General features: G+C 35.1%; 1 protein-coding gene across 1 annotated transcript in view; it reads left to right on the forward strand.

Moving 5' to 3' along the window:
* LOC144448283 (VWFA and cache domain-containing protein 1-like) overlaps nucleotides 1-9,364 on the forward strand; it is a 29,204-nt gene extending 19,840 nt beyond the window's left edge. Inside the window, exons 14-25 of the mRNA XM_078138471.1 lie at nucleotides 415-496; nucleotides 802-882; nucleotides 1,191-1,327; nucleotides 1,999-2,195; nucleotides 2,787-2,894; nucleotides 3,476-3,601; nucleotides 4,201-4,405; nucleotides 4,752-4,904; nucleotides 5,581-5,675; nucleotides 7,278-7,400; nucleotides 8,042-8,145; nucleotides 8,943-9,364. Coding sequence (XP_077994597.1) covers nucleotides 415-496; nucleotides 802-882; nucleotides 1,191-1,327; nucleotides 1,999-2,195; nucleotides 2,787-2,894; nucleotides 3,476-3,601; nucleotides 4,201-4,405; nucleotides 4,752-4,904; nucleotides 5,581-5,675; nucleotides 7,278-7,400; nucleotides 8,042-8,145; nucleotides 8,943-9,313 — 1,782 coding nt within the window. The 3' untranslated portion in view covers nucleotides 9,314-9,364. The remainder of the gene's footprint in view (nucleotides 1-414; nucleotides 497-801; nucleotides 883-1,190; nucleotides 1,328-1,998; nucleotides 2,196-2,786; nucleotides 2,895-3,475; nucleotides 3,602-4,200; nucleotides 4,406-4,751; nucleotides 4,905-5,580; nucleotides 5,676-7,277; nucleotides 7,401-8,041; nucleotides 8,146-8,942) is intronic.
* The last annotated feature ends 1,637 nt before the right edge of the window (nucleotides 9,365-11,001 follow it).

The raw sequence follows: 11,001 nt of genomic DNA on the forward strand, positions 1-11,001 counted from the left end.
GTTATCGGTATGTTAATTTCATAGGACGATGAAACGCCTTATAAGGTGTTCTTAATTATCATAATTCAAATGACAGGATAGCTACAATACCATATAAGGACTTATGGTTATCAGTAACACCATGATGGTGTTCGTAATTTATCCTTAATTCTAACGTCGGTTTAGCTAAATACCATATATGGCCCTAGTCTCCAAGAATATTCTTCATTGTAATGATGTATATAATATTTCTTTGGACTGGTGGTGTAAAAACCATATGTAATGTGTTTGTTTTTTGATACATAATACGATATGAAATTTAAATGTCTATATTCTAATTCTAAAGGTCATATATTGTGCATTTCCAACATGTTGTAGACAAGCCGTAATATATGAAATGTGTTACTAGATTCATTTTGTGTTTTACTTACATAGGTAGCTGAAACACCCTACGTAGTTTGCTTGGTAATGGCAGATAACGATAACCAATCTCGACTAACTCATCAATCACCTACAGGTATTGTATACATAACTTTTAAATCTACATTAAAGTCGTAAATTCAACTTTCAAAGTGACTTTTGTCTATTATCTTGTTATGGCCAATCCCATAGTTATCATATTGTTGGGGGAAAGATGAAATGATAAACGTTGTTTCAGAGAAAGGTAAAATCTAAGCTTGTGGAGAAGAGTGCATTGTATTGAAAAAATACGTGCTAATAAAGGAGATGATAGACCAAAGTGTCTTGTGAGAGTGGCAATTGAAGTTTTGCAAAATATCTGTTTGCAAATTCTATATTTTTATTTTACATACTGTTCTGCAGGAAACGATTTTGTGTATCATCGACTAGATTTGACACCTGGAGTGGGACAGTGTCGTCATTTCACAAGGCTTGCAGGCAAAGGTATACATTATTAGCACCTATTTATTTTACACATAACATGTCTTACAGATCTTAGATTAATCACTATCACCATATAATTGCTCAGTTTGAACCATTTTCACAGTTTTTGTGTGAGTTTCAAATGCTTAAAGATAAATACTACATATAATTGTGCATGACAAAATCTAAGGAAAGTATCGTATAATATTATTTGTTACTATAATGTTAGATAAGGCTTCATCTGTTGCTTTTTATCCTAATTATTTTGGATTTGAACTTCAACTTGTCTTAGAGATTTTCACTGTCTGGTCTTTATTTTTGTCATTAAGACTATTCGTCAGTAAAGTTTGCCCCCGAATCATTTGAGGATCCTGTAGGTTATCTACTTGATGAAGAAGACACCAACAAAATTGAGCAATATACGAAATACATGAATGGTGAAACTGAGGCCACTGTGTATTTCAAGGTAAAATGAATAGTTTGTAGAGCGACCTTATTAATATTATATATCATTCGTATGATATAAACAAATCGATAAGATATATTTGTATATGCACATGTAATTTGAAACCATTATAACTTATTATTATGTCACGAATTGTACTGCAACCATAGCCAAGAAAACAGTCATGAATATCAATGAAGATATACAATCCTACATTGACATGATATAAAATCATCACTTTTAAAATGACTTGGATTGGGATGGGGGTTGGGGAGGGGCAAGTGCGTTTAGTAACACCCGTGAAAGTTTAACCATTAACCATTAATGTAAGGGGTCAGACTTGATTAGCAAAGCTATTTTCTGACTCCCATTGCCTGTATAAATTGTGTATAAATGTTTTTTTTCCAAGTGATCTGTAATTATTTCTTGTACAGGTAATAAAAATCAATCAATCAATCAATCAATCAATCAATCAATCAAAATAGTTTAATCAAGGAGTTATGTATGCATTAGTAAAACCGTGATATTATAAACTCAGTTTATGCCACTTTTATTGACAATATTTGGTGATGTGCAAGGATTTAATTGTCAATTAGACACATAGCTACAACAAGAAACCACATAAATATGACATAATTAATCAAGCTGTATATTACATCTATAATGTATAAAGTCATATCTTTCTTTATCAGGATGGCGTCAGAGACATGGTTGTAGCTACAGCCAATGTACATCAAGTATGGTTATCAGAATCGAGAGAGGAGGGTGATGACGTCACTGACGTCAGTCAATATACTGCCTTTCTCTACATTGGTGCAGAGAATGGTGTGTTTCGGATCTACCCAGCTGTTCAAATGAATACATCGTATGACCATATGGTCAGACCATGGTAAGATAGTTTAAAGAAAAAAATAACATATTTAGATATGATATATAAAACATTTTACATTTTGTTTGTTAGCATTTCAGTTGATGAATGTTAATGTATAGTCAATAGCGACAAAACAAACAGACACTAATCAATGTATGACATACCATTAATATTTTTTAGAGAGCACAGCCAGACCGATATCCTGTCTGTCTGTCTGTCAGTCTGTCTGTCTGTCTGTCTGTCTGTCTGTCTGTCTGTGTATGTCTGTCTGTCTCTTTCTGTCTCTCCATCTCTCCCTCTGTCTCAGTCTGTCTCTGTGACTATGTCTATTCATCTATCCATCTGTCTGTCTGCCTGTCTGTCTGTCTGTCTGTCTGTCTGTCTGTCTGTGTATGTCTGTCTGTCTCTTTCTGTCTCTCCATCTCTCCCTCTGTCTCAGTCTGTCTCTGTGACTATGTCTATTCATCTATCCATCTGTCTGTCTGTCTGTCTGTCTGTCTGTCTGTCTGTCTGTCTGTCTGTCTGTCTGTCTGTCTGTCTCAATCTTTCCATTTACTAATAAAGTCTGGAGAAAGTACTTATAACAATGGACTTATTGTCCCCTATAAGGTATGAACGAGCTAAGAGCAATAAAGGTGACATAACATTGTCGGCGCCTTACAGAGCAGCAAGTGGTGCTGGCTACGTCATCACAATGAGTCATACGATAATTGAAAGGTAAGTAAATGTCGTAAACCAAAGATTACGTCATCACATACATACATACATACATACATACATACATACATACATACATACATACATACATACATACATACATACATACATACGGGGCTTAATAAAATCTTAATTGATGTCTAGGATTACGCCATCACATTGAATTAATATAATGTAATATAATATAATATAATATAATATAATATAATATAATATAATATAATATAATATAATAATAATAATAATAATTATATGTATTGGTTCCATCATAATTTAAGGCCAATAATTTAATCCCCAGTTCTCACATCAGAGCTATCATGTCAGTGGAAACATAAAGGTTAGATAGGATTATTTATATTTTTCTAATACCCTAATCCTACATGGGTCGTTAGACCTAATACGTACAAGATTCAGATAGATGCGACGTATAAGTAAGGCTTTTTTTCAGATGTAAACATTAGCCTACTTGACATTGATAATTAGTATATTAATTGATACTGTCTTATGATCATTTTCCTATCCTAATTGATCTAATAAGTAATGATTGACAAATTGTTTTTTTTGTCTGTTTTGCTACTAAGTACCAAGGGAACAAGTTCAGGAACCTCGGATGAAGTCATCGCTGTCATGGGGATGGATTTCACTTTATCCTATTTCTCCTTCCTTCTGAAAAGGTTATATTCACAGTGTGATGAACGTAGATACAGGTATGGTATATTCACAGTGTGATGAACGTAGATACAGGTATGGTGTATTCACAGTGTGATGAACGTAGATACAGGTATGGTGTATTCACAGTGTGATGATGTAGATACAGGTATGCTGTATTCACAGTGTGATGAACGTAGATACAGGTATAATGTATTCACAGTGTGATGATGTAGATACAGGTATGGTGTATTCACAGTATGATGATGTAGATACAGGTATGCTGTATTCACAGTGTGATGAACGTAGATACAGGTATAATGTATTCACAGTGTGATGATGTAGATACAGGTATGGTGTATTCACAGTGTGATGGACGTAGATACAGGTATGCTGTATTCTCAGTGTGATGAACGTATATACAGGTATGGTGTATTCACAGTGTGATGATGTAGATACAGGTATGGTGTATTCACAGTGTGATGATGTAGATACAGGTATGCTGTATTCACAGTGTGATGATTGTAGATACAGGTATGCTGTATTCACTGTGTAATGACCGTAGATACAGGTATAATGTATTCACAATTCATGCTCCCTATTTGTGATGGACAGCAGTGGCAATTATTAAACTATTTTCTCCCCTCCCCTATTCTAGTTGCTTTGTGATGGACAGCAGTGGTTACCTTATCTATCATGATTCTTTCTTTACTGTTGACAATGGTGAGATCAATATTGATAAACCTCATATCACAGAGGTTGAAGAACTTAGGAGTATTGCTGAACATTTAATAGAGGAAGGTGTTCTGGTGAAGACAAAATGTGTCGACTTTCAGAAAATAAACCTACAAAACTACTATCAGGTACGAAGTGATACAGAATGGAAATATCATTGTTTATATCATGGAAGTACTTCCATGTTACTATCTATTCACATGTTGTATGTAAACTTTGAAGCAGTTTATACCAGTTCATACCAGTTTACAAACGTTCTGCTCACATGGTTGAACCGTAAATTATGAACAGAAAATACAGTCATGTTGGTAAGATATTTGTCATACCAGATGATGAAAAGAAAGTCGAATTTTGACAGACGATTAAATTTTGCAGTGATAGTAAGATTTGTTTACAAATATAAGCCTAGAGACATTTTGTTTCAAGTGAGCTGGCTTGCCTTGAAATTGTAAGTGCCGTGCTTTCCTTTTGTAGGTGTACAACTTGCCCAATGGTATTGATAACATGGCAGATGGTGATAGGTGTAAACAATATCAAATGGAAAGAATAGGAGCAACCAATGCTTACCTTGGTATCATTGACCAAAGTGACACATGTCACCAGCCTGCTGTCTGCCCATGTAGTCAGGTAGGTACAGATGTTGTATGTCATTAATATTCAAATGTTTAAAACGAATAGGGGTCACTTTTCGGACAAAAATCTTCAAAACATCTACATGTAATTGTGACCATGATAAGGGCGTCGAACAGAAAAACCTGTGCACCAAACTTTTAACATGATCTAAGAACTACTTTTAAATTTCTCATAGAGAGAATATAAAGGATCCAAATGTCTGCCTCTGTCTGTCTGTCTGTCTGTCTGTCTGTCTGCCTGCCTGCCTGCCTGCCTGCCTGCCTGTCTGTCTGTCTGTCTGTCTGTCTGTCTGTCTGTCTGTCTGTCTGTCTGTCTGTCTGTCTCTATTTATCTCTGTCTCTCTCTCATTCATAGTGCACACACTTAAACACACAACATACACACCTAGTACCTCCTACCTACTCTCCTACCCACCTATATCTATCTATCTATCTATCTATCTATCTATCTATCTATCTATCTATCTTTCTATCTATCTATCTAACTATCTAACTGTGTGTCTGTCTTTCTGTCTGCCAATCTATCCATCCATCCATCCATACATCAACCCACCCACCCATGCACCCACCCACCTACCTACCTACCCATCTGTCTGTCTACCCACCCACCTACCCATCCACCTACCTACCTTCTTACCATCATTACCATAATTTGTTATTCTTTTTTATAGAAATGTCAGAAAGCAGACATTGCTGAGAAATGTGAGTGCCCCTGTGAATCTCCAGCTGAATATAAATACTGTGATGACAAATATGAGTTTACAAGGTCAGTGTTATTGTCACCCCAAATATGAGTTTACAAGGTCAGTGTTATTGTCACCCCAAACACGAGTTTACAAGGTCAGTGTTATTGTCACCCCAAACACGAGTTTACAAGGTCAGTGTTATTTTCACCCCAAATACGAGTTCACATGTCTCAAGGTCAGTGTTATTGTCACCCCAAATACGAGTTTACAAGGTCAGTGTTATTTTCATCCCAAATACGAGTTTCCAAGGTCAGTGTTATTGTCACCCCAAATATGAGTTTACATGGTCAGTGTTATTGTCACCCCAAGTATGAGTTTACAAGGTCAGTGTTATTGTCACCCCAAATATGAGTTTCTAAGGTCAGTGTTATTGTCGCCCCAAATACGAGTTTATAAGGTCAGTGTTATTGTCACCCCAAATATGAGTTTACAAGGTCAGTGTTATTGTCACCCCAAATATGAGTTAACAAGGTCAGTGTTATTGGCACCCCAAATATGAGTTTACAAGGTCAGTGTTATTGTCACCCCAAATATGAGTTAACAAGGTCAGTGTTATTGTCACCCCAAATATGAGTTTACAAGGTCAGTGTTATTGTCATCCTGTTCAGATATGAACTGCGTATCTTAAAAATCTAAACTAATACCCAGGCAGTGATGTGCTTATGTTTAGTAATATTTTGACACTGGCGACCTAAACAATTAATAATATATAGGAAAGATAATATATATTGTATTATAAAATATACTAGAGATAATATACATTATATTATGATATATGGCTGTATCTACATATTGGGTCTAGGCTTCACATGTTCCCCAACGTCGTAGACGTTTCTATTTACTTCACTAGTATTGCATTCCTTCAGCAGAAATATGTACTCTGGGTTGGGAGAATGATCATGCAAATGAATATATGTTGTCATCCAATGAATAATTCATAGCAATTGACTCCGCTCAGATCTGCTGTAGAGGTACAAGACAATTTGCAGCAAACAAGCCATATTGAATGATGTTTTTGGAAAATGTGATGTTTTAATGTGAATCAATCACTTTTGAAAACAATTATTGTTGTTTTAAATAAAATTGATTTAGTCTTAGCTACCCACAATCCTTGCAAGAGGTTTATCTTTATGATCGGGCCCGTTATGCTTAGACTGGTTACCTGTTTGCCCTAGCAAAGAGGATGATGGGATTGGAAACCATGTAGCCTCATTCCTAAAGCCCTAGTGAAGGGAATGATGGGATCAGTCCACACCAGTCTCATCATGAAGTCCTAAGCAAAGAGGATGATGGAAACCAGTCTTTAATAAGCCCATGTCCTTTGTATCTGAGCATGCTCAGTTTGGATTACAACTTAATACTTTACACCATAAAACATGATATACCCACAATGCATTAGTCATAACAGACAAACACAACTTACTCTACAGAGAGCAACCTTTCTTGATGTAAGCTTGTCTATCGATAATTATTCAGAAAAAACAAATAACACACAAAGTAAAAGCAGATGGATAGCTACTTGAGCAATGGTGTACATAAACTTGAGTCAGCATTGTTCAATATCCCCATTTCTCAATATTGTGTTTGTTTATAAATTTTTCACATGTTTATTGTTCTTATAGTGATGATTCACCATCATGTACGCCCCCTATAGTTGACCCGGCACCAATTATTAATGAACGGAAGGATTTACAGAATTTACCGCAATGTTTTAAGACAAAGTGTAGCAGCCTTAAAGATGCACTGTAAGTAAACAAACAACTCTATTTAAATGTGAATGTATAGACTGCACACACATCATAGTAGATGCATAGACTGACTGACTGACAGACAGACAGACAGACAGACATATGCATGAGTGCATGCACACACACTTATGCCTCCTTACCTACCTGAAACAGTCAGCTTATGAATTTTATAATGTTTATTAATTGTTTTGTATCCCATACAGATAAATATTATGGTTTCTGTGCATTTTCAATTATGGCTCCAATTCTGTCGAATCAGCTGCCTTTTAGTATTCACTCGGATAGTACAGTTGAATCTTTTAAACACAATCTTAAAAATCATCTTTTTATTTAAAGCAATATTACAGTGTTGTTCACTTTAATGTTGTCATTTTAGCCTTCCCTTACAGAAATATCCTATAGGCGGCCTATAGACATGTCTATAGGCTGGCCTATAGGATATTTCTGATTACTTTGTAATGTTTTGTTTTTCATTTTTAACCACATAAATTGTTATTTTTTGTCATTTTATCAATTTTTCTTCCTTTTTGAGTATTGCTAAGAGCACTGAGATACAGTGTAGTGTGCTTTTAAAAAAGAAATTACATTATTAATTATTATTAAAATCATTTTTATCATATAATACCATTCATTTCTAGAGATTGTAATGCTGCAGTTAGCTGTGAATGGTGTCGTGATGGGTTGTATGAAGACGTGTCAGTAAAGACGCCATACTGTGGAGATATTATACATGCATGTCAATGTAAGTCAACAATGACCAATAATATCACTCCCCTCATCATCATTGTTTTAGACTAGAGACTTGTCATTGGTAGTCTGTTTACATACATACATACATACATACATACATACATACATACATACATACACACATACTACATACATACATACATTTTTTCATGTAGATACATACATACATACATACATACATACACATACTACAAACATACATACATACATACATACATACATACATACATACATACACACACACATACATACACACACACGCATGCACGCATACATACATACATACATACATACATACATAGTACACATACATACATACATACATACATATACACACATACATACATACATGCATTCACACACATACATACATACATGCATACATGCATACATACATACATACATACATACATACACACATACATACATGCATACACACACATACATGCATACATGCATACATACATAGTACACACACATACATACATTACTACATTACATTACTGCTGCCAAGATACATCGTTGGCTGGTTGTACCTCCTAGCCCTTGCATTCTCCACTTGTAATGATAACATTGATAAAACTGATGATAGTCATAATATTGACTTTAGAATTAGTAGATTAGAAAATTAATGAGCAAGTTTCTTGGCATCTATATCAGTTTCCATGCAACATTTCAAAGTTTAAAATGCACAGATTTTGCCAGTCGATCGGCTGCCCTCATTCATCGGTCACGGTCCCTTTATTCCACTAACTTATTAATATACACATCTTGGTCTTAAATTAATAGCTGCAGCAGCCAGAAGTGTATCGAGTGGTGCAATTGTTGGTGCTGTGCTTGCAGTTATCACTGTAATAGTTATCGTTATAGTGGTCATCATTGTAGTATTGAGGGTACGAAGAAAAAGGGGTAAATCTGTACCAAAGGAAGTACCTCACATTCCTGTGAGCTATTCACTCAGTGCTGCACCATCAGCGCCACCACCGCCATCAGCTCCAAGTGCTGCACCAGTTCATATGGATTTTGGCTATGATTTGAGAGAACGTGCAGGTGACAATGATGGGCCCTCTTATCTCACCGCATCTGGGCGAAGTTACCATGACTATGAAACACCTATGGACTTTCAGTCACCAGATTATAGCCAATACCCACATCCATAACTTTGTAAAGGGAATTTGACCATGAACACTCTGTATGTATGTATGTATGTATGTATGCATGTATGTGTGTGTGTGTGTATGTATGTGTGTGTATGTATGTATGTATGTATGAATGTATGTATGTATGTATGCATGTATGCATGCATGTATGCATGTATGTATGTATGTATGTATGAATGTATGTATGCATGTATGTATGAATGTATGAATGTATGTGTATGAATGAATGTATGTATGTATGTATGTATGTATGTATGTATGTATGAATGTATGTATGTATGTATGTATGTATGCATGCATGTATGTATGTATGAATGTATATGTATGAATGTATGCAATGGAACTTGAGAGTCGAGTCCGAATAAATACATGCATGCATACATACATGTATGTATACATGTATGTATTTATTCGGACTCGACTCTCAAGTTCCATATACATTTCATGTATGTATGTATGTACATACGTACGTATGTATGTATGTATGTATGTATGTACGTACGTACGTACGTATGCATATATGTATGTATGTATGTATGTATGTATGTAGACTCAATATCCAACATTGTAACTTTATAAATGGAATAAGACTGACACTCTCTGTATGTATGATGTACTAAGACTTGTCATTAATTTTGACTATATATATGCAGTGTTCTCAGTACAATACCTAGGATAGGAAGTACTGTATAATTAATTTTTACATGTAATTGAATTTTGATGTGCTTTATGCTGATAATTTTTTTCAATGATATAAGTTACACCAAAAATTTTTGTTAATAGCAGTGATTATTAATGCATTCTTACTAAAATATATTTGGAAAACCAGATGCATAACAAAATGTATATAAAGTATACACAGGAATTCTCTACGTCCAAAGTGAAACATTTAAGCTGAGTTTACATGCATGCACACAAAAAAATATTTTTATGACACTTTGGGAATAAGCAGGCTTTACAGCAGGAGAGGGGAAGGAGGAGAAAGTATTTTGAAACTTTTGGCTCATGTTTCGAACACAGCAAAACCAGTGATATAGACACGCGTTGTCGTGATGTAGAATAACCAGAGTAAAAATTCCATATTATTTGTTCAATTTGGCTTGAGCATGGTATTACACGAATTATTCTTATTGTGAGTTACAAATGTTGCTTTAATCTTTTCAGTAATTTCAGTTTAGTACTTGTCTGTATTTTCGGTATTATACGTTTATAATAAAAGTTTGCCATAAGAACAACTTCATAAAATGTGGTTATCTCAGTGTGGTTATGGAAGTTAGAATGATTTGAAGTATACACAAATCCCTGAAAACACAGACACACATACATCAACCTCCAAAAATACATATACAACAACCAGTGTGTGAGACCGAAACGTCGGTATAATTTCTAATAAAGAATATATTTTCTCAGAGACTGGAGCTTGCTCTCCTTCATACCCACTGCCATAATTTCCCTCCAGTCTTCTTTCTGTATACAACAACTGGTATTTGTCTGTAGTTGGACTAACTTATTCTGCTTACATACACAAACCCTTGGAAACACAAAGATACACATACATGAACACCAACCCCTGAAGACAGACACAGTGACACATACATGCTCCACCCCCAAAGCACAGACATCTATACCAACCTCTGAAAAATCATGCATATATATCAACCCATGAAACAGACTAGTATGGACACAGA

Source organism: Glandiceps talaboti, chromosome 17 (assembly GCF_964340395.1).
Source record: "Glandiceps talaboti chromosome 17, keGlaTala1.1, whole genome shotgun sequence".
Taxonomy (NCBI): Eukaryota; Metazoa; Hemichordata; class Enteropneusta; family Spengelidae; genus Glandiceps; species Glandiceps talaboti.